This window comes from Gobio gobio (genome assembly GCF_949357685.1).
Source record: "Gobio gobio genome assembly, chromosome: 2".
Lineage (NCBI taxonomy): Eukaryota > Metazoa > Chordata > Actinopteri > Cypriniformes > Gobionidae > Gobio > Gobio gobio.
The window spans coordinates 32496710-32522647 of NC_137098.1; the positions used below are offsets into that span (position 1 = coordinate 32496710).

General features: G+C 37.4%; 1 protein-coding gene across 8 annotated transcripts in view; it reads left to right on the forward strand.

Annotated features, from left to right (window-relative positions):
• Positions 1 to 25938, forward strand: part of brsk2b (BR serine/threonine kinase 2b) — a 149377-nt gene that overhangs the window by 92786 nt on the left and 30653 nt on the right. For all 8 annotated transcript variants that reach the window (XM_079811238.1, XM_079811236.1, XM_079811242.1 and 5 more), the window contains 3 exons: positions 9504 to 9589; positions 11852 to 11992; positions 19544 to 19660. In XM_079811238.1, the coding sequence (XP_079667364.1) occupies positions 9504 to 9589; positions 11852 to 11992; positions 19544 to 19660 (344 nt within the window). The remainder of the gene's footprint in view (positions 1 to 9503; positions 9590 to 11851; positions 11993 to 19543; positions 19661 to 25938) is intronic.

Below are 25938 nucleotides of genomic sequence, written 5' to 3' on the forward strand. Positions count from 1 at the left end.
TTGGCCTGTAAGATATAATTTGCAAAGTTTACTTGAGGGAAACAAAAACATTACAACAAGCAGAATGTACATGGAGGTGATGTTTGCTGTTTAGCTCAACTTAAGCCACGGTTTATGAAATTCCCCTTGGAGACGTATGCACGGGACCTCTATCAGGAAGTCATCTTCGGTGGACCCAGCGAACGGTTCCTCCCCGTGTAGATCCTCCAGCCCATCATCCCAAAGTCTGCCTCACTGCACTCTATTTCCAAAACCAATTTCTCGATAGCAGGCATGCTAATCACACGCCTCTAAAATGAGTTTCCTGAAGCAATTTAAGGGTGAAATTCAACCTTTCAGTCATAAATATTCAGACTCTGTTGTTTATGTGGCCTTAGAGCAAGTTTTATTTCTTACACTTGTGCTTCATGTGTGGCTTTAAGGGAGCACAACATTGTGAGGCCAAACATTGCGTGTGTGTCATGGGTCAAGAAGCAGATTGGCTGCGAACAGAACTAGGCTTTGTACCGAGCGGAGAGCTGCGGTTATCTGCTCAGTCCAGACGAGAGGACAGAGCAAGACCAACAGGATTGGAAGCAGAAACATTTTGCTTGTTCAAACTTGAGGCCGAAATCTGTGGCTTAGATCTCTTGGATGTCAGCAATGCTGGTTTAGTAGGTCACTCAGGTGCCTCTTTAGACTGGAAGTGTTTGGAATGATGGGATGAGGTGTGTGGCACAGCCATACTTATTTTTACTTATGTTATACGTATGCTTTCACACTATACCAAACCATTAACAAGATCTCTGGGACAATTTATTTGAAATATTTTCAAAACAAAAATAAGCACATTTTGTTTCAAATAAAATTTTAATTAAAGGCATAGTTCACCCAACAATGACATTTCTTCTGTTGTTTCAAACCTGTAAGACTTTCATTCATCTTCGGAACCCAAATAAATAAAAAAATCGAGAGATATCTGTCCCTCTGTTGACAGCTACACAACAACCAGTTTGACACTTGTTCATGAAGAGATTGTAAAAGTAATCCATATGAATTGAGCAGTTTAATCCTAATTTTCTGAAAAGAGACAAACACTATGTACCTTTATTCGCATATAAATATTGATCAACAAACATAAACAGAAGTTCAACCATACCTGCTTGACACGTGAGAGCAAACCTCTTGCGAAAGCTCAAACGTGCTGCAAAACACACAAGAATGAACCTCATTGGTTCTTGCGGAAGCTCAAATGTGCTGCGTAACACAGGAGAATGAATCTCATTGGTTCTTACATGTCAAGCGAACTTGCTTGAGCTTCCGTTTACCACAGCTGATGTGTGAGTTTATGAATGTTTATATGTAAATAAAAGCCTAAATTCAGTCTGTTCAATATATAAGCAATTGTGTCTCTTCAGATAATTCAGACTAAACCGCTGAATTCATATGGATTATTTTTTACAATCTCTTTATGAACTTTTTCGTCAAAGTAGTCGTTGCATCGACGGTCAGAGTTGTCGTTTTTTTGGGTCAATTAACCATTTGAATTATTCCATTTTGTCCACCTATATTTTGTACCTACACATACAATTAACTGCCGTTTCCAGCTGAAATGACCACTAGTGACAGTAAAATACCAACAATTTGTATTCCTTTTCACACAAATCATGATTACAGATGCAGATTATCAATTTAAAAAGGTGTATTTTTTTGCTTGTTTTTTTTGCACAATACTATATTAAGACCTCAAAACACTTTTAATACATGCAGTGAACAATTTGTAAATGAATACAGTTAATTTTGACATTTTGGCATCACATAACCAGCTCCATATGTATGTATGTATGGCTTTTTTGACATACTAAACCGCTCCGTAGTTCACCTGGTACAGCTGGTACTTGCAGTGCAGAGCCCTTGGGTTTGAGTCCCAATTGAGTCTCGATAAAAGAGCTTAAACTTGTAGAAGCAAGTTAAAATGGCATGTTTGCTCTCACATTTGCTTTTGCTCACACTATTTGTTAGGTATAGGGCAGGGTTTAGTGCAGGTGGTAATGTACATTATTTTCAAAAGAGATTCACGTGAGCATTAACCTTAATGTCACTGGACATTTCCGTACGGCTATGATATGAAGAACAACCGATGTAATGAAACATTGCCAGATTCACTTTCATCTGTTTTGGATAAAACTAAACGCACTTTAACACTGATCCTAACCCTAAGTGCCACTCATTAGACATTTCACTTTGAAAGTGTCGCAAATTGCTCAAGAAGCAGCATAATTTTGCAGATATGTCGCCACAGGCACCTTTTTTTATTCAGTGGGTTGGAAATAATCATTATATTTGAAATTTGGTTTGGTTCTATTAGTGGCACAGAAATCCGACCTTTAATTGTCTATTTCATTGTCCTCTTTCCCTGTTGTTCTCCTTACTTTCCACTGAGCTTTCGCTCATTTGCCATCTAGCCATTTTCAGACCTACTCACACCTGATGGATCTGATTTGAGCCACAGCTGCTGGTTGGTCACGTAGATGGATTGGCTATCACCGAGGGACGGCAATTGTGTTTAATATCCACCGATATCCTGTACGGTGTGTCTCTGGAGGTATTAGCTAAGCCATGATATGCCTCCCAGCGCTCCTCGTCTAAGCCTTCAGTGAGACGTTAAGGTCTGCTGCTTTAACCCCCTCCACCCCCCTCGTGCTCAAGTGTCTGTTTCCACATGTGTTTGAGTTAATTAGTTACAAAGCCACAGCAGCTCCCAGGAGGAACGTCGCTACAGAACAGCCTCCATCTTTATTAAAGAAACACGACTTGAGTGCTTTCCTTCTGCTTTTCTGTTTTTTCTTTATGGTTTTCCTCATCTGCTGCTCTTCCATTCCTTTAATTGGGAAGTTGATGTGTTGTGAGGGAGCTTGAGGAATTAAGATGGATTGGAGGAAAAAAGCATCAATGATAAATAGATCAGGGAACTGCCAGAAGGAGAGGTGATGGCGTGTCTCGTGTAAAGTCACGCTCATGCATGCTGACAGCGATTAAACCCTGGAGGTCAGCGAGTCTCTGTGCTCTTGGTTGATTATAGGTCTTCCTACATGACTACTGTATCCAAATGTTTCAGGTGGGGCATCACTATCTGCATTTCCATTGGCAGTAGCTTTTTGTCTCTGCTCATTTGTAGAGATGCACCAATATGGACATCTTTACTTAAAAAATACAGTGCTCTACATGCTTTAAATTAGGAAATTACTTTTTAAATGTAATTTTAAAACTAATTTTATTTATTTTATAGCTAGAAATAACGTGGGTCCCATGATGCTACCATTTATCAGCTTAAAGGGATAGTTCACCCAAAAACGAGAACTTACCCTCGAGTTCCAAACTTGTACAAGTTTTTTTTTTTTTCTGCTGTTGAACACAAAATAAGCTATTTTGAAGAATGTTGGTAATCAAACAGTTGACGGTAACTGTTGACTTCCATAGTAGAAAAATAAAATATGGAAGTCAATGGCCGTCAACTGTCTAGTTACCAACATTCTTTAAAATATCTTCTTTTGTGTTCAACAGAAGGAAGAAACTCATACAGGTTTGGAACAACACGAGTGTGAGTAAACGATAACATCATTTTTGGGTGAACTATCGCTTTAAATATATCACACTTTTTACTTAAAAAAACAATTGAGATAACATTAACATTGCCGGTATATTATACATCTCTTCTCATTGGCTGTATCAGCTAATCAATCACTGTTGCTGTGGAAAACAGCTTATAAATCATACTAAATTATGTTTTTTGAAAATGTAAAAATGCTCAATGTTTTGTATTTAGGGGTAGGGGATTTGTACAGTATAAAAATCATTATGTCTATGGAAATTATGTCCATAAAAAAAAAATTAAACCCAACATGTGTGGTCCTGGTATACCCAATGTTATCTGGACCAAATGTCCCCACAAATATAGTAATACCAGGAAATTCTGATCTTGTGGGGGACATACTATATTAACCCTCTGGAGTCTGAGCTCTTTTTGGGGCCCTTTAGAAGTTTTGACATGCGCTGACATTAGTGTTTTTTTCAGTTTCTTATAAACACATTAATGGCAAAAGTGTAATTACACTGTATTCAGCACTGTATTCCTCAAAACACTTTTAATACATGCAGTGCACAATTTGTAAACGAATACAGTTAATTTTGATATTTTGGCATCACATAACCAGCTCCATATGCTGGTTATGTGATGCTGGGGAGTGGGGACATTTTTTTGGTCCCCATGAGGAAACAAACTTATAAATCAAAAAGAATTATATTTTTTGAAAATCTAAAATAACAGAATGTTTTGTGTGATGGTAGGTTTAGGGGTAGGTTTAAGATTAGTGTGTAGAGAAATAGAATATACAGTTTGTACAGTATAAAAAACATTAAGTTTATGGAATGTCCCAATAAAAACAAACCCAACAGGACAGAACAGCCAAAACTCAATACAGCAGAGCTCTGGAGACAAGAGACAAACACCTCATCTTCCATCTCATCATCACTTTCTTGAGCTATTCAAACACACAATTTTGCAAATAGCCATTAAAACCCATTGTTGCAAACACCCATAAAGACACACATAACCAAATCTTTTAAACACTACAAACAGACAGCTGTGTGGTTAATGTGCTGTTATTGGGTAAAATCTGATTGCTCTCCAATACATGGGAGTTGTGTCCCAGTCCCAGCTGTGAGAACATGAGCTCGGTCTGCCTTCATTCATTTGCTGTGTGTTATGTGACCGTCCCCACAAGTGCAGTTTTATTAGCATGCATCAACATACCATCTGCAACCTGAAATCACACAATAATTGAGCATAATAAATGATGTTAAATCCATTAACAAAGGCAGAGGTTGAAAGTTGTTTGTTTAGGGCGTGTTGAATTATACACTGTTAAATATGCTGGTTTAAATTGCAATGTTCTTAATTAAATCTGAATTGCAAAGGAAAATGTACTCTGCAAGCCTTTCTAACACACACGCGCACACACATTTTCACACATTTCTTTTTCTCTTCCATTTGCTCTCTCAATTTCCGGGATTAGTCGTTCATTTTACCCTCTCTGCTCAAAAGCCAGTCAAGAAATGAAATCTCTTTCCTGTCTAAAGCCTTGCGTGTTATCAATTGAAACCAAATTCATCAATGTCATTGATGTCACTGACTTGTGGCCATTTAACCTTGTAATTTTATGTCATACCCAAACTGAAATCTTTCTCTCCAGGGAAATTAATCACTTGATAATCACTTTTGTTGGCAAGAAAGATGCTATTACAGTGGTGCTAATTGTTAAACATGGAAACTCAATGAAAAAGGGCACTGAGGTGAACCGGTCTCCTCTTTTATAATGAGGAATGATGCAGATCACTGCTCGGCTCCTATCTGTCCGCATAATCAGATGAGTGTGTGTGTGTATTTTTATTGGATCATTAAAATCATAACAAATACCTGATGTGTTGCCGCTGTCTTCGTTTATTTGACTTGCTGTAAGTGTTAACTCTGTATTAGAGTTGGATTTAACTCATCTGGATTCAGACAGGATTACTGGGGCAGTGGGGCTTGTTGATAAGATGAAGTCTCCATTATCCTGTGATCACAAGTGCTGTTTGGCAGAGATCTGACGTGCAGGTAAATGTTGTGTGTTTGGATTTCCCTCCTCCTGTCTGTGCCAGCACAGCTTTACACCTGACACAGACGGATGAGTATGTGTGTGTGTGTGTGTGTGCTCGCGCTTGGGTCACGTTTTGCTTGCATTGTGATGGCCAAATGTCCCCAGTAGTAAAACCTGAAACAACCTACACTGATTAGAAAAGCAGCTTAATGAACATATAGTGTCTTAAAGGGATAGTTCACACAAAAAAATTACAGTTATGCCATAATTTACTCACACTCATATCATTGCAAAAGTGTATGACTTCCTTTCTTCTGATATTTTGAAAAAATGTCTGCTTTTTTGTCCATGCAATGAAAGACAGTGGGGTCCAATGTTGTTATTATTACCTAAAGCAATACCTACCCTTACCTAGTTTATAATACTAAAAATAAATGGTGGGCCCATTGACTTTTTGGTGTATGGGCGAAAACAGTTCTTCACAATATCTTCTGCAGAATGATAATGTAAAAATGTGGAAAGGATTGTGAGGGTTTGGGGATTGAAAATATCATTTAGCTCATTCAAAAAAGTAGAAGTCAATGAAAAGACCTTATATAAAAACAAATGTGTGTGTTTGTGTGCAACTTAACCAACCTGTTCACGCACTCACACTTGAGTTATGTCATTGTTCCTTATTTTTTGGCTTACTACTTACTTAGAAAAGGTCATGATGTTCTAAGGGCTAATACTGGAAGAGTATATCACATCATTAACATGTGACAAAGCAGCTCTCACGTGGGCCAAGAATGGCCTCTGGGAAAAACCTGATTGTACAGAGTATGTTCCATTTCATTATAAGTGATCATTAAGCATTTTTCACCTTTGTGCTCAATTCGAGCGCACATTAATTTTGGGTCTCAGCAGAGAAGATGCTTCATAAGCAGTTTGTTCATTTCAAATTGGCAAGGACACATAATGCAGGTGAGACTAGCTGTGAAAGTGCAGGGAATAATCAAAGACTCTGGCAGGAGCTGAAACAAGCATCCTGCCCCAGAATGATTACAGCGATTGTGTAAAACCAATGAGAAAGACCATGTTCTGATGTTCTGTGATAGATCAGGGAGAAGGTCTCTCTCTCTCTCTCTCTCTCTCTCTCTCTCTCTCTCTCTCTCTATCTGTAGTTCATGAAAACAGAGCTCAAAGCCATCTGCCAAATAAAGAAAAAACCCTGAAAGAACGTGAGAATGAGAGAGGGTTGCCATGACAGGGATTGATATATAAGGCAGTCAGTGAGACTGTGATGTAGATTAAAGAAGGAAAAACTTCATTATTTATGTAGCTTTTCTTGGTCTTTTGCAGAGGTCCAGGTGAAAGACCTTTGAAGAACTGGGGCTTTGATGGTGATAAATTGACATCTCTCTCTCTCTCTTTCTTTACTTGGGTCGGCCGTGTTCTGGTTTTGGAGTGACATAAGAGATGTGGGGAAGAAAGGCTACAGCCTCATGGTTAGAGAGATAATGTGTGTAACAGGGTGATGGAGTCCAAAGGAAGATCTGTGCGTCTGAGTTTGCTTTCACATGCCAGTCTGAGCTTCTGAATATAACTCCGTCTGTAATCGTATCAGATTGTTTTGATGGTGTTTATGTACCCTACCAGTCAAAAGTGTGGTGTCACTTGACTCAGTTTATGTTTCTCATGATCTTATGTTTTGCCCTGAAGTCTTGAATTAAGTTTAGCAGAGAAATAAACTGTGCCTGTGGATTTCTTTATGGCAGAACATGATTTTATTTTATATTACATCCATCCATCCATTCTTCAAAGCGCTTGTCCTGTGTAGTGCTGCGAAAAAGTTGGAGCTTACTTAACTCTTTCCCCGCCATGCACGGAAATTTCTGGCTTTTTCACTGTTATACGGTAGGGGGCGCTATGACAGTACTGTCAAAAGACATGTGAAGAAGAAGCAGAAACAAGCCATAGCATATGTAAGCAGATTCATATGTAAAATAACGTGATCATCAATATTAAACAGCATATAGGCTTCTGTAAATCAAAACTAAATGTAGCTAAATGTCGACCCAGGACGAGGTATAGGACTGTGCAAACTTTGGGGTTATTGGTGTACTCGATCTAATTCATCTATGTTTTGATCATCATTCTGAATCCGATCTGGTGTAGTCTTTGGCAAAAATGCATTTTTCTCAGCTTTTTGCTCAAAATTTTGCTTTTTTTTAATTAAACTTACCCACCTTCAAGTGTTGATGAAAACATAATGCATTAAGCTAGAATAAAACAGAGGCTCTGTTCTTTCTTTTGATGTATTGCATGTTCAGATATTCATACAAAATATTCTGGGGAGCATGACAATTTTGTGAAAATGATCAAAAATGCTGACGGTGGCTGGCATTTTTTTATTTATTTTTTTAATGCTGGCGGGAAAAGAGTTAATAATAATAAAAAATAATATAACTAATAAAAAATTACAAAAAGGCACAATAAAATTACTTGAACTAAAATGAAAATTAAATATATAAAAAAACATTCAAACTATTAATAAAAACTATGATAAACACTGACTCAAAGCAAGTATTTTATTTAATTATATTTTTAAATATATTATTTGTAATGGATTAATTGAAACAATTTGTGAAGAAAAAAACATGTGTCCATAATACATGAGACCTCCTTCAATATTGTTAAAATGTATCCCAGGTGCATATTTGGTGTAGCTATTTGAAGTTTGGTGTATATGAAGTAAATCTTTGGTAACACTTTAGTTTGGGGACCAATTCACACTACCTAGTTGCTTATTAGCTTGCATATTACTAGGATATTGGCTGTTTATTAGTACTTAGTGCCTTATTCTCAATGACCATATTCTACAACCCTTAATACTACCCAATACCTAAACTTAACCACTACAACTACCTTACTAACTATTAATAAGCAGTAAATTAGGAGTTTATTGAGGCAAATTTGTAGTGAATAGTGACCCAATCTTCCATAGGGACCAAATCTTCCATTTGACTTTTTTTTTCATAAATTTGGAAAATAGTAATAATAAAGGAAGGAGTATGTGGGTGAAAATATTACTGTATGGGCTGGAAAAGTAAATTTACTACAAAAAGACGAACTCTGATTCCGATGTTTGCATCCATCTATCCTGACCAAAATATCTTTAATTATTCGGTTTATAACACCTCTGCTTTTCAGTAGTTGATTGGCTGAGTACAAATAAAAGATGATTGAGTCTAATAGGATTGTGGTTCACTTGGACACTGTACAAGGTTAGTCTCTGAGCAGGTGTGTGATGGGAGACTTCATGCAGCGTCGACTTCTGCAATGTAACTTTCATTAGTGTGGGATTATCCATATTAGCTGTTCCCATATTCCCACCGATAATGAAGTCTAATTATTTCTGGTGCTCCCCCAAAGCAACAAGGGAAGGATTTTCCAGCAGCAGCAAGAGTGTACGCTACCTAAAACAACACTTCGACACATTGGTGAAAGAGTGCTTGCTAATTACCACCTCGCAATATAATGTGGGGCTGTTCATGACAACTATGATGATGCGTCATCTTATCATGGTACTGTATCCCTTTCTAAAGACTAATTAGTCTTGTCCACTTGCAATTCATCTGAACTCTTCATCATAGGGATCTTGCACTTTCTGCCAGCCATTGTCTTCTTGTTTATTTTCTTGCCAAAATGTGATTAATGGGTTAACCACTTAATGAAAGTGGTGGGATGCTAATTAGGCATGGCTAGGCAAGATAATGCCATACAACATCATTCTGCTAGCACAGACTAACCAAAGGTTGTTATTGTAAATGTCTCCTTGTGTTATACTCTAACCTCATGCTACTGTGTTTAAAACAAATAGTTTTTTTCTCTCTGTCTCTACAGGTGGAGAGAGAAATAGCTATTCTGAAGCTCATAGAACACCCTCATGTTTTGAAGTTGCACGATGTCTACGAAAATAAGAAATATTTGTGAGTATACACCACTTTTGTTTATCCATGCACCATGCAATGTATGAGCTGAGTGTGTATCAGTGCCTGGTAAACTCTGTATCTGTATGGAAGAGCAGACGCGCTGATATCCCTGGATATGTGCTCGTGCTCCAGTGGCTGGGCTTAATGTAGTTTTCAATAATTGATAAAGGAGCCACCATGGATGCAGCCGAGGAATTTGTTTTCTTAATATTCAGATGACACAGATGTATGGCTAGCATGCTCGTAAAGTATTTGCCTATGAACATTTTTACACACACAAATCAAGTATGAATCCATCCTTAATTTAAATAGCGCTGACAGGTAATCGCATGAGAAAATCCTTTAATCGACTAATAAATCAGATGTCTGCTGTGTCAGTGAGTGTGTTTGTGTGTGTGTTCAAATGTGACTGGGTGTGAATGGGAGTCTGCATGTATCTCATGAATACATGAATGCATGAGTATGACATAAATGTGTTCGCCCATCAGACAGGCCGATTGCTGGAAGATATTTTGCACACACATTCGCTCAAATGCAATACAACCTGTGACTACATTGAAAATGTTGGGCTTTTTCCATTTAAATCTTAAGGTGAACAGAAATGTGTGGGAATTTTAAACATATGGTGTGAAATTTAGTTGCTAAAAGTTGCTAATCAAATAAATTGAATTATTAATTTTGACTTTTACTCACATTGGTATGTTGATAATATAATTTGTAATTAACAATTTGGTTTAAATAGTTAAATAGTGGCATTTTCACTAGTGGTCTTCTCTGTACCTCCTCTGTACACTACCGTTCAAAAGTTTGGGTTCAGTTTTTTTTATTTTAGGAAATGAATCATTTTATTCGGCAAGAATGCATTAAATTGATCAAAAGTTCCAATAAAGACTTGTTAGATTGTTATTGTATGTATTGAAAATAAATATTGTTACAGACAATATCTATTTCAAATAAATAGGGGAGCGCGGGGCACAACCTAATGCGGGGTTAGTTGTAACACGCATGTTTTAACCCTTTCCACACATGCCAGAATGACGAAACTTAGTGTATTTACTAGTTGCCATATCAACATTATTTAGAGAAAAAATAGTGCCAAAATTAAAACATCTCTGGAAGATATTACTGAACATGCATTTAACCATAGCAAAAGTAAATTTCTAACTTAAGTTTAGTTTCCATCTCTGTTTTTTGTGTTTATTTAAAATAAGACAAATCCAATAATATTTTTTATCTTATATCTGTTATTTATCAGTTGAGATCATTCTTTAATGCTGATCTAACCAGCAGAAGATACGAGCCGTGATTTAAATCACAGTTGTGCAGATGGGGTGTGTTGTAACACTGCGTTACAATGAGCCTCTATTAGAAATATACCATTATATTCTATACGTTTATGAATTCTTTTGAGAAACCATGAGAAAAGGGTGAATAATGTCTGAGAGTTAATGTTCAGAAATGATTCATTATTATTATGTTTTGAACTATGCTGTATAGCTGTATTTAGCGATGTGTTTGTAGTCAAACTCAAAAATGCTTATATTTTTAATGATTAAAAAATGCCATTATTTTATCTAAAAAAGTTAATAATTGTATTTTGTTGACAAAATATTTTAGTTTGTCTTGTATATTTTGTTTATTACATCAGGTAACATTTTAAGCTGTCATTTGGTCATGTTAGATTGTGCACCACCACATGTTACAATGTACCCCACCTACGGGGCATGTTGTCACATTTCACTTCCATTCTTTCGGGGTAAATCAAGAAAAAAGTATACACTGTATTAATTAAACAAAACCACATAATTGTATTAGACATGTGTGCAATTAATGTGGGAAAAAATAAATACTCTGAACCCCAAGTGGATTTACACAAACTGAAAACGTTAGGTTGTGCCCCGCTCTCCCCTACTGTTTTTTAAAACTGTATATTCAGTATCATGATTTCCAAAAAACTATTAGCAGACTGGAGTAATGGTACTGAAAATTCGTCTTTGCCATTACAGGAATTAATAAAATTGTAATAATGCATATTCAAATAGAACATTTAAACTGTAATGATTTTTAACAATATTACTTTTTTTACTATATTTCTTATGAAATAAATGCAGACTCTTTTCAAAAACATAAAAAAATCTTACCAACTCCAAACTGTTTAACAGTAGTGTACACTTTATATTGGCATGGAAGTAGATCTGTCCTGTGAGTTTCACTGCTGCAGTGTATCAGGATTTCTTATCCCCTGCTTGTTTTCCACAGATATTTGGTTCTAGAGCATGTGTCAGGTGGAGAGCTCTTTGACTACCTGGTAAAGAAGGGCAGGTTAACACCCAAAGAGGCCAGAAAGTTCTTCAGACAGATCATCTCTGCGCTGGACTTCTGCCACAGTCACTCTATATGGTAAGAGTTCTGGACTTCATTGATGTGTTCAAATCTAAGCCTTTTTTACAGGGCATCAAAATGTATTTTGAGCAATCAAAGCTTGGCACACTCTCTTATTTTGGTTCAAGAAAGTCAAACGTGTTGGTTTTGTTGGCTCTAACATTTTTTGTTTGTTTTCATACATCATGTATAGCCACCAGCTGTTGTTGTCCGACGTGTTGTACTGCTGCTGTCTCATTTATTATGTATGGTGAAAGCCACCTCAAGTGAAGCATTTTTCAGTCAGTACAAAGCATTGTTATGAATACTAAATATCATCATATTGAGATATTACTATTTTGCACATTTGCAAAATTTCTAGCCACACACTCACACACGCTTTCCAGGTCAAAGATTAATGGCTCCCCTCCAGTGCAACTGCAGAAAAGTAGAGTTTTTATCACTGAGTGTATCCTTAAGCCTTTTCTCTCCACACCTTTGAGATAGAAATGAAAAAAAATGCTCACATTTTCTCTGTATGCTTTCTCTCAATCTTTTTTGACTATAGAGCCAAGAGGGTTTCAATTAGCCGTACAACAACTGGAAATAATGAAGGTTTTTGCCTTCTTACACAGTTCCTGAGATTTTCAAACAATTTTAAGTTAAAATACTGAGAAACAAATCCTTCATCATACCCCAATGCATGTAAATAATTATGCATTTGGTGTGGTAATTATGAAGTGTGTTGTGGTAATGAAGTGACCTACCCTAAAAACACAAATAAAAGAAGCATTTTACAGAGGTATTTAAAAACTTTGGTTCAGTTGCAGTAATGAAAAAGTGAAGTATTCATATTTGAACATCTCTTGCTAATGGATCATGGTAGAATAAGACTTTTATTTATAAAATTGTGTTTTGGAAAGGCAGCCAAAAGGGGTTGCGATACAGAGAAATGGCTTGATGGGCAGCAGTTTGTTTTGTATTTTTTATTCATCAGTGATGTTTGGATCATCAAATATATTTAAATGTACTATTGGATCCTTTTAAACATAGATTATTTAAAAAGATGCTGCAATTCATTTTTAAGCTGGACGTGGTTGTGGCAATGAGACAACGAAAATTCTTTGAAAATCTGAAAAAATGTTTAGCCTACTTAATGTGGTCAAATTTCAGAATTTCATATTGATTATTATATAGAAATCCTTAATGAGGATTATACATCTAGATTTTATGTCTTCACAGTAGCCAGTGTTGGGAAGGATACTTTCAAAATGTATTTCGTTACAGAATACAGAATACATGCCCAAAAATGTTATTTGTAACATATTCAGTTACATTACTCAATCTGAGTAACGTATTTTGAATACTTGGATTACTTCCACATTGGATTGCATTTTAGGAATGCGGCCATCAAATCCTGCTTACTAAACATATATTAACGTATACTAACGTGATGTGAATGCTGTTTTACGTGAATATTATGACACGAGTTAAGCACAAAGCTTTATTTACTAAATAAATAATAGGTTCTCAATTTAATGTTAATTGCAGCCATGGAAACATACGGATTCATGACGAACGAGAGAGGTAGGCTTTGTGAGGTGAGCCAAATGTAAGCATTGCTTGCGTTTTGAGATCTGGTCACCCGATTTCCCACGAATTTAACAATAGGCTTACTCCATTTTATTCTACTGGGCATGGAATCTCGTATTTATTTTCCCAAATCTTAATTTACGTCTCTCACAGGGGATTAAACGTTTCTTCCTTTTGTTTGCTTTTAATTAGGATTATATATTTGCATCATTTACTGTGGTAAAGTAGAAAACGGTGTAGGATAGATACATTTTACGAGTTTGTGCTTGTTATTAGACTTAAGGTGCGACAAGTTTATGTGTATAGGCATTTCATACACACCGGAGATTTTTTGTTTCACTTTCTCTCGCAGTGCATAATCAAACAAAGCCTACAGTTCTTGACCCTGCGGAAGATCATTTCGTTCTTCACACCTTTTACTACAAGTGTCAGTTTTGGAGCATCAGCCCAGTAAACACAGAACATTCCCCTAACGTTCCCATATGGTTCCCGTTTGGTTATGTTTGTGGGGAACCAAATAAGAACGTTCTGGGAACCAAAGATTGTTATCTGGGAGGATATTAGAAAAGCGATGCTCTCTTTCCTGCTCATGTTCCACATCCCTTTCAGCGCAAGCAGCATATGACGCACCTCTGTGGGGAAATATAAAGCGAAATTTAAAAAAAATATATATTTAAAGCAGCACTAGGTAACTTTTCAACCTTTATAATATATTTTCAAGACTCTTGTGATGATACATCGACTTACAATAGGTTGAATGACACGTCTGCCATAGCCTGACGGGGTCTGTATCGTTTTTAATCGTTCTTTTAAACTTCGGGTTTCGGGTAGTAACCCGAGAACAAAAAGAACTACAAAATTTGACTGCTTTACGGCATATACGTCACTTCCACCACCACCCCCACTTCCTTAAATTCGGACGTGCGAGCCCAACTATCAATTGTTTGCTGAATGTTATGTTATAGTCATGGCCGAAGCAGCACAGAAAAATAAGAAAGCAAAGGTTTTGTCGGAGGAAAGCAAAAAGAGGAAACGAGAAAGTGATCGGATTAAAGGCAGGACGAGGATCAACATTGGGCCAGCGTTTGCTCGTTGACGTGAGCTGAAGGAGGAGAGGCTACATTCTTGCAAGTAAATACATAAGACGTACAAAATCATATTTTAGGATACCTAACATAGCTTGAGGCAAGACAAATCAACAAATATCACAGACATAATGCAAATCGATTTTCCAAATTTGAAGATTAATCTATGGTAGCTTGATATTATAATATTGACGATATATGGTTATTACCTATCACTAACATTGAATTGAAGTATCATATAGATTCTGTAAAACGGGAACCAATAGACTAGGCTACTATAATGACGCTGGCTTGTAAACGTGAGCATCGCAATCATTTGGCGTTTGAAAAAAAAATAAAACCCATGAAATTATATTCATATGACATGCTGAAAGATGTGCCACTTTACCTGGGATGAAGACATTTCACACGCGACGCAAGCAGAACACCTGCATGTGAACTCTGGCAGTATTCAGGGCTATCACGCCGCATTCACACGGGCCGAGAAGCATTGACGCCGACGCCCCGTGTGAATGCGGCGTCATGGTTGTCATGTCAACAAATGCACGTGCGATGCATCCCCTGATGAAGGATGACAGAGTTTACGACAGTAGTAGAGGACAATACTGTTTCCCAACTGTAGGGGGACCCCGAGAGCAAAACCTACCTAGTGCTGCTTTAACTTATATTATTTATATTACCATTATTACTGATATTTATTTAAATGTTTCACTGACGGAAGTACTAAAATAAACTAATGTTACACTAATAAAAATGAATAAAAAAGCCTTGTTTGTATTTGAGCCTTGTTTATATTTTTTATTTTCAAAATGTAGGCTATTTGTGTGTGTGTGTGTGTGTGTGTGTGTGTGTGTGTGTGTGTGTGTGTGTGTGTGTGTGTGTGTGTGTGTGTGTGTGTACCCGCCCTCCCCACCCACCGCGCCACCACCGGTAGTTGGTCCATTACCACCGCGGTGGTAAAAAACTGCCACCGTCACAGTCCTAGATTGCACTGCACAGTTATATTTCGTTCTCCCTTCTCTTTCCTTAATGTGAAACGCTGTTTGAATTTACAAGATAGAAACGCTTTCTTGCCCTGGTTCTGTTATTCTGGCTCCATCTCTACCTCTAGCTCCCGCTGCTCCTCTTTCGACTCTATTGTGACTGATCACGCAAACCGCACATTTTTTAGTTTTCATATTGGGGCTTCTGGGAAATGCATTGAGTTGCCTTAATTTATTTAGAGAGTGAATAAACACGTGAAACGTGTAAAAGTACCGTCATGTAATCCATTGATTTCAACAATGTAACTGTATTCTAAATACCAACTATTTAAATTGTAACTGTAACGGAATACAGTGACTCATAATTTGTATTCGGAATACATAACGCCGGTACATGTATTCCGTTACTCCCCAACACTGACAGGAACATACATCTTGCATTATCTGTTAAAATGGTCCCTTTTTAAAGTTTAAACCTGTCAAACTAACCCAGTATTACTCTACAGAACATCATAAATTATGCATCAGGAACAGTGACAAACTGGACAGTAAGACGACAGCCTGTTTTCTACTGATATACTTTCATCTATGAGAAGTTCACTTGAACTTTTTACAACTTTAAGAGCTATTGCTAATGCTAATAATGATTCTGTTTGAATTCTCACGACCATGTCCTCTTCATATGCAAATATACTAATGCACTGAAGGGGCAGCCATTAGCACAATATTTGCATCTGTTTACCATGCGCTTCAGCAGGCGCACAGCCTAATGAAGACTGCCGCATGCTTCCAGCACAGCTCAAATAGCTGATGGATGGTTTGAAGGCCTTTCTCGATAGGTGATGGAAAGCATTGAATAAACAGCATAGCAGGGAGGCATCACTCGTTCTCTCCTCTGCTCGTTCACAGCCATTTTCCTCTCTGGGGTTTAAAACCTCCACACATATTATGTTCTGTTTTGATAGCCTTCTGCTATCACTGCATTCACAGAGGTAAAATTATGACTTTCTGGCCCTACTGTGAGGACATACAGAAAGACTAAAGTCTGAGTCGAGTCTGTACAATTCATCAGCCTTTTACATGATGCAAGTGCTGTCAGGTACACAATGTCATCAGAGAGGAAGAAGAAAACAGTTAGCGGGACCTGATCTTTTTGCCGCATTTTATGAGTAATGCTACTTGCTACATGTGTTAGCAGTGTGAGTATGTTAGTATTAAATGTGTGAGAGTTGATTTGATGATTTGTACATTTGTGCAGCTTTGCTGCTCCATTCTAGAATAAAAACTGATGTAGAGGTCAGCAATTCAGATTAAACTCCAAACTATAAAAAGAAACTGAAGAACATGGCATTGAAAGTTCAAATAGTTCCAAGATTAACAGCTTGTTTTTATGACTATATTGGTCTGCATATTTTAGTGCTTTTAAGTGTGGCCCGTGTCGACAAAGATGAATGTGCTGTTGTGAGGACATAGAAATTGTGAGAACACATAGATAAAGGAAAAAGCAAAGAGAGATGTGAGAAAAGAAAGTGATATTGCTGACATACTGGTGGTTATTAAAACCTCCACAAATGGACTTTAGTCCGGATAGACACCATATTTTATTTAATGTGAATAAAAATTAGGCTGTGAGCTGTATTTCTGTCACAAGGTTGTAGTGTTTTCTGGACATTTTTTTTGTTCATTTTTGGGAAAGATGTATTTTCAGTGTTTTGTTGGCACCAAGTATACAGTACAAACATTTTTAACAGATTGCATGTCTAGTCTTGTTGTAGACTAGTAATAATTGCCAATGCCATCTACTCTGAATAAGGTCTACGAGGAGTCTCATAAATATCAGTAAAAACCACGTTTAAATTTTAATCGACCATGACATGTTTGGTTTGAGCATTCTTGACTATTTTAGTCTTTTCCTGATGTTTTATATACTCGTAAATTTGTAACATCTCCACTTCTGAAGGAACCGATTGTAGCAAAAACAGCAACCTCACAGCAGGGTCACTAGTGTTCTCCTAAAGGAGGTATTGTGTTGATCAATTCCATGAACTTCTACTTTGTCAAAGAAGATAATGACCCCCCATTTCACATCTATGTTAAGTGTTTGGATGGAGGACCAGAGAAAAAATGAGCTCAATGGAAAGTCGGTTAGACACCTTAGTTTCCACAAACCAAGAGCCCAGTGTTAAAGGATTAGTTCACTTTAAAATGAACATTTCCTGATATTTTACTCACCCCCAAAAAAGTAAATTATCAGGAAATTTTAATTTTGAAGTGAACTAATCCTTTAATGCCGTTCCTTGTCTTTTTGGCTATATTGAGCTCTCAAATCATAAGGTTGGAACAGTGGTTGGCTGGTATAGTAGTGGGTATGTTTTGGTAACCTGTTTGCCATATAGAACAAAGGGTCTTCCTTCTGAAGCTATTCAATTTCATTTGGATGCCTTTTCATACTGAGCATTCATAATTATACAATGCATAATGAGACTTCCTTGCACTCAGGCATTATAGGCCTATAATGAGAGAGAGAGCAGCAAAATGGCTTAACATTTGAGGGCTAAGTGCTGTTATAGGTTGGCATACAGCATGTTTTGCAAGCTAGAATAGTACAGTATCTGGTTATTGTGTTTAAAACAAGCAGAGTTCATTTGAAAGGGATGTTTATGATTGTGTCTTGCAGTTCCTGATACCCAGAGATCATCCAGTCAGTCCTGCTTCACCCAATCATTCTCTTGCTGGCAGCTAATCAGAAGAGGCTCTCAGTAAACACACACCAGTATTGACTGGGAGCTTCATGCTATCTTTCCATTACAGACAGCTCCTCCTTCTCCTTGGTTACCTTGGCATGAGAAAGATGGATCAATCTATGTAGTAAAGAACTCTATTGCTGGTTTGTGTTTAACCTTCACAATAACTTATTTCTGGGTGAAGAGATACAAGGTGGTGCGTCCAGCAGTCACATTTGTTGTGACAACTCCAACATACAGAGCCTTTTATAGATGAACATAGATGTGTGCAGTTTAAAAGCTTCACTTACTACTAATAATGTAGTGATTGTGTTGACTTGTAGAGCATGAGATTTGACTGAAATGCATTGATAATATTGACAAGATCCCACACTGACTGTCTTTTTATCTTGTGATCAAGTAATTAAGTGCCTGGCCAGATGTTTTCATGTCTGCCAGTTCACTATGGTTGCGGATGGTTGATGCGTTCTCAGAATTCACCGTTTGCTTCAGTGAAATTGTAGTTATTTTGGAAGAAGGAGGACAGTATTTCTGGTTCAAGTCACGTTTCTATCCCACCAACAATTATTGGCCAGTTGTTGTTGCCAAACCATCCCAAATGAAGAGCTTCAGTAAATGCTCATTGGCTCACAGGTCACGATCAGCTGTCTTTTGAAAGATACTTGAAATGTACAAGCTGCTTTTTGATCTCTTGGGGCCTAAAATGGTCTTGTGTTCCTCGACCACTTTCTCGCTCAGGATGAAAGAGGCTTCGCTTCTTGACACTGGCACAGAAAGCTCTGAATTTTTATCTTCAGATCAGAGGATTTCACAATGGTACAAGGAATCAACATGTTTCCCATGATGTCTGATCGGGAGATTTGGGGCTGAGTCTGATACTGGCAGCTTAAACAAGTAATAAGAAATGTGGTTAAGCTGGAACATTCAATAAAAACACAAAACATCTTTATGTGCTCAGTGGAGGTTTACCAGTCAACAAGTTTAGTTTTTCCAAATATGTTTCTTGAAATATTAATAAGCAGTGAAACACTATTGTAACAAAAATAACAATGAAACTTTGTGCAAAAGTCATTTTTCTTCATTATGATTTGAGGACATTTGTGTCACCATCACAATACATTATGAAATAATTCAAAATTATTTTTTTAATTGTTTAAGCATGTTTTTGTTCCTCTTGTTTTGCAGTCACAGAGACCTTAAGCCAGAGAACCTGCTGCTGGATGAGAAGAATAACATCAGGATAGCAGACTTTGGCATGGCTTCTCTACAGGTTGGAGACAGTCTCTTAGAAACCAGCTGTGGGTGAGTCATACTGCATCTTCCTGCAACAATTAGGAGTATATATGAAACATGTTTTTCATAAAGCAAGGGGAAACCACATTTGGAGCTTAAATACACTGTTTAGACTTCATAATATGGGACAATTATGCTTAATGTGGCTAAAACATTACATGCTAATGTAATTATTTAATTCTATTCAGAAAAAAAAAATACAAATCAAAGTATAAGTTTAGGCCTGGAGTGACAAGTCCCTTTCACATTAGATGGTTGACATAGCGTCATCTTGAGAAGATGCTATTAAGAGATTTGGAAAATGTCTGAGGGGAAAAATAGCAAAATCACTCCCATTGATAGTCTAATGCACAAATGCTCCACTTGGTTTTTTGCATGCATCATTATGATAAGAGCCAGAGAAATGGCACAATGTTAACAACTGATTGCAATAACTGAAGGACTGAGTCTTGCATTGAGCCTGCTGCCACTGAGGCACTTCCTGAACTGCTACTATTAGTGAAAAATATGAATATGATGGCCTGACCCCACTCTGGTTTCCATATTCCCTGTGAATGTGTAATGTGTGCCATTAGAGGCACCATTATCAATGAAAACGAGAGGGCTAGGTGCCAAAGAGCAGAGCATATTATCACGGATAGAGATTAATCGAGACTTTAAAATCCGCCCCAAGTGACCAGACCATAGCTTAGACTTCGGTCTGTGTACTTCTGCTCCTATTAACCATCACTAAAATGGTGCCAGGACTTTGATGCTTTCCTTCGACTGAGGCGTGCTGTAATTATTGATTGTGACTTTCCCATCTCTAGGCACAGATATGACAGTTTTTAATTAAACACATTCATCTTTAGTCTCCTCGTATGCTGTCTGCTTGACACAAATGTATTCTGTTTACCACGGTTAATGGACTTTAATTGAATTTGAAAGGGGCAGACCCCTCACGTATCAACACAGCAAGGAAGGAAGACTAACACAGAGCCTACCAGTCATACCTCTGTGCCAGACATTCATTCATTTGTATCTGAGGCTCATTCCTTGCCTAGTGGATAGACTGACCTAATTTTGAAATAGCTTTAGTTCTGAAAAGTCTCTGCAATATTTGCAACCAGATGGTAATTTTGAGTGAAGGGGTGGTCACATAAAAATGGCCATGGCTGCTTGGAATTTCAGTCAATTTAATTAGATCCCCCTAAGAACCTGTACAAAATTCCCTAGTACCACTGGTCATATTTGGACCATTACTCTGGGTCCCATAAGCTTGCAAGTTTGATAATAACTTCAAAGAAACCTTTCTTTGCTGCTTCTTGCTCTCTGAGGCATAACCAGCACTAACTAACTAGCAAAAAAAGGCAGATTAGCTCAGAGTAAAAATCATGCTAATGCCAAGAGAAAAAGAGTATTTTCAGTGTTTTTGACTCTTTAACTAGCTTCCCTCAAAACAGACTAACAGCACTTGAGGAATAACGTAAAATATATTTTTAAAATTATGAACTGCATCTTGGTCTATATGAGTAATTTCTCTCCGTCAGGGTCTTTTCTGTTGCCTTATCACCCCCTGTGGCTTCCCTGATTTGCCATATCAATCCTCCCTCATGTTCCTATCATAGGGGATTTCCATCACTCATTCAGAAATAAGGCTTCTGCAGGGGAATTAAAATCATTGCTGGAACTGTTATTTTGGTTTAGTTTGCAATATAATGAGGCGGAGAGCATCTGTTTATAGTGGATCACAAGTTACTTAATGTGGTTGTGGCAAGCAGTGCGGGGCCGAGAGCCGTGGGAATGGAGCAAGGCCAGTGGAGCTAGTGCTAATGAGCAGGCCTGGTCCTCTCTCGTCTTGCAGGAGCCGGTGTGGTGTGCAGGTGATGCTCAGTAGCACTCTCGCCACCCAAAGCCACTGGAAGGCAAGCCTTCAACCCTTAGCCAAAGAAGCGTAATGGCTAAAGCTAATGTTGCGGCTTTGGCGATACGCAGAGAAGGAGACAAGAGGCCATATTTTTTTATGGATATTCTGGATAACAGAATTTATGGATAACACTTTACAAAAAGGTTTCATTAGTAAACTACATTAATTAACATGAACTAATAATGAACTGCACTTATAAAGCGTTTATTAATCTTTGTTAATGTTAATTTCAACATTTACTAATACTTTATTCAAATCTTGTTAACATTAGTTAATGCACTGTGAACTAACATGAACAAACCATGAAAAGCTGTATTTTTATTAACTAATGTTAACAAAGATGTACTGCTTATGGTTAGTTCATGTTAAGCCGCGTTTCCACCGAAATTACCCGGAACTATTTGTACCAGGAACTTTTTTCCCAGGAACTTTTTCTCCCCCAGACCTGCTACTTTCTGCGTTTCCACCGCGGTCTAAAGTACCGGGAAGATTAGGCAAATTAGCCCGGTGACGTGAGAATGCGCGCGGCTGCTCCTCCCAGTCACCGACGGACATGAATCACTTTTGCGCGATACTGTCTGCAACAATAACAAGTGGAGAAGATGCAAGCAGCGCTGCTTTTGCATACACATTACCAACACAGCTAATTTAAACATGCACTTTCACCTGGTTTGACCATTTTAATGCAAAATGGGATGATGGGCAATCCAAAATCTGAATGTGTTGTAATAGCTCAATTCCAAAATATTTTCTATAAAAGGATAATGAGGTCAGTCATTCATGACAGATGTGTGAAAAGTTAATTGAATGAAAACAATAGACTGAATTAAGCGGTTGAAAGATTAGGTACTAGACTGCAAGTATTTATTTATCACAATAACATCTCTTAGCATTCACTAAAAAAAAAAAAAAATCACATGACAATATTAGTATTACAATACGTAATATTACATAATATGTAATATTACTAGTATTACAATATGCTTCATTAAATGCATAATTTTAGAGACTTCTTCCTCAAATTTGAAATGAAGCAGGACCACACGTATGGCTTCACTTAAATTGTGGTTATAAGTTATTATACTACATTCACATAGTTATACATTTAAAAATATAATATTTGGGTTTTCTAGATATGTTTATGTGCATATTCAGAAAGACTTGTGAGCAGCAGCCCTTTTATTTGCTTCCAACACTACAATTAGAAAGTGGTTATATAGTTAGAATGTGGAAATTAAAAAGACACAGTGACATTTTACACATTTGACTTTATTTTAGACAGATTAGTTCTTACAAAATTAAAATAAGTGTGCAAAGACAAATAAATTACTAGAACAATAAAATGAAATTATAAAATGTGAAAACAACAATATAAAAAAGTGTATTTTTCAGTAACCTGTCCAAGAGCTGTGCCAACACGTACAATATATAAAGTACAAATGTGGTAGAGCAAATGCTTCATTCAAGCGGCTGGTCATTGTGGCTACTTCTTGAACGACTGGACAAACTGTCCAAGAACAGACAGAAACCCGGTCTGAAAGTCCCTCTGCTGCCGTCTGCTTTCTTCCGCTTCTGACTGGTGGAATGCCAGCTCTTGCCTCCTCATCTCTCCTTGGCCTGGCTCTCCAGTAACAGCTGAATATATTGGTCTCGCTGTTCTTGTCCATGCTGCAGGACGGCCCGGTTAGCATCCTCCATGTCCCTCAGTGCATCAAGAAAAGTCAGTCCCTTTTCCTTTTCTTTCTTTTCTATAAGTAGAAAAATTGCACAGAAACACATGGAAATTAATACACAAGGCAACCATGAAACAATAGAAACCATCAATTAATTATTTAGTGTTTTCACTACAAATAATGAACAATTGCTTGCCCAGCTTGAACAATGCCCAGTGTGTAATTTCTATCATTGGCAATTTAAGTTTACAATTAAAAACAACAAAACTACTCAAAAATATTATGGATTACACATCAGTTTTTAAATATATACACATTTTGTCAGCTTTATACCTCTGGCATGTGTGTGTTTCGGCAGGAGACACGGGACGAGGGCTAACGTACTGGTGACCGCGGGGGAAAACACGCTGGTCTCCGTTGCCTGCAATTCATCAGGGCCACCCATTACGTCTGGAAAAGCACGTTGAAAAAAGTTACTGCAACGTTACACTGCAACGAGTTTAATAGATGATACCAAGATGAGATATTTACCTTCAACCCACTCGGATTCCGGGATGGTTTCCAACAACGCACTAGCCGAGTCTTTCGTTACCGCTGCCCTAGAAAAGGACGGTCTGTCCCAACAACGCGTCCAGGCGGTCATGCCACTTGTTGATACGCCGGTCGGAACCGCTCCGGTTGTTATGATCCTTTAATTTCTTGTAATCTTGTCTTAATTTCTTTAACTTCTCTCTGCACTGTTTTCCAGTGTGACTGGAACCGAGTCGATATCTTCAGGTAACGTTATACCTTTTCATTGCGGGTCGCCGTTTCCAGTTCCCGCTGGATGTCCTCCTCCGCATATATGCTCAAAGCCTGAACCTGGTCGTCGGTCGAATTTTTTTGTTGAACTCCATTGTTGCAAAGAAAATATTTACTGAACGCAGAACCCACCTCGCAAAAAACTTGTAAAAATGGCGGTGGGGAAAAAAATGCTGCGAGAGCTCAACCAATCAGCATGTTCAGCGCCCAAGTCCCACCCCCGAAAGTTCCCGACCTTTTCAAAAGTACCACCTCGCAAGCAGGGCCGTTTGGAGGGGGAAATATTTACCCGGAACTTCATTTAGACCCTAGTTTCTGCGGTCGAAACACACCGAGTTCCCCCCCAAAGTTCCTGGTTCCGGGGGAAAGTTCCTGCGGTGGAAACGCGGCTTTAGTTAATACATTAACTAATGTTAAAGCTGCTGTCCGTAACTTTTTTTGTGTTCAAGATTTACAAAAATGATATAATGAGAATGTACAACAGGAATCCATTTTCCAAACCGTGTTTTTGTCTTACCCTGAATCATTATGGTACACTTATAATAAGTGTTTATATTGGGACTATTTCAGACCGGTGTGGTAGGAACCGCAGCGGAGGAGCACAGTCCCTGCGTTACTCGCCATAGACATAAACAGAGAGATGTAGCTCCGGCTGCAATGTTAACTAACCGCTAGAGCGCAAAAAGTTACAAACCTTATTGTAAAGTGTTACCGATATACTTTCGTTTGGAACTATATGTAGATTTAACCTTGATAAAATGTTACTTTTTTTAAAGAGAAGGCAGAGTAGGGAATGTTGCGGCAGGTAGGACACATTTACAGTCTTACCACCAGCAAATGTGTAGTAGTATTTAATAATTGGTGTTGTGTAATATTGAGTATAATAAACTTTGAGAGAAATACTTTTTTTGTTTGGCTTTCATATTTTACCAATTATAATAAGACTTGAATGTCTATGATTGCCATGCACTATTATGCTGATATAATGCCTTTTAATGAATAAAGAGAAAAGTAATAATTTAATTATAAATATTGTATTATATTGTTGTTTAAAGAAAAAAAATTATGATATGTTCTCTCTATGGCTTCCAGGTTTCAACAATTTAATTAGACTTGTTAGACTAATAATGATAACGCTTTTAATGAATGAAGGTAAACAAAATATAAAGATTTAATAAATAAATGTATTCTTTCTATGCCTTCCAAATATCAACAATTAAACTACAATTAAATTTATAGTAACTAGTATCATCAATGCAATGTATGCCCAATAAAGTAGTTTTTAATGAATAGATTCAAATCTAATCATATGGTTTTAATGTGCACTGTGACCAGTAATTTGCAGCTAACAGAGCAATTCACAGTCTTTTTTCCACTCAGTAAAGCACATTCCATGAACATTGCAGTCCTGCTGTACTTTTACTAGCGACACACCAAATATAGAACATTATAAAACTCCTAAAACTCTGAATGCTGGCCACTGCTTGCCACAGTGGTCTTGTGAACATTTTGACTGCTAGGGAGTAGCATATTAAGGTCATAGCAATTAACTAAATGCCCCATCACAGGGGATCTGTTTTTAAAGGGTAAAACAAATATACTATTGCTAAATATGGAGTCAATTATTTGGCAACACTTTACAATACATTTCAAGTACTATTAGTTAATGCATTAGGTATCATGAACTCTAAACATTTTATTATTTACACTAAACAATTTATTAATGTTAATTTAAACATGTACAAAGACACCTTTAACATTCAGATTTACACTGAAAGGTGGCAAAAAAGTGCTTCTGAAGTGGCATTAGGTGTCTTTACACAGAATGTTTAAAGCTGCTCATAGAGAGCATACATGCATTTACACAGCAATTACAACTATACTTTAATACTAGGGCCTGCGGTGGG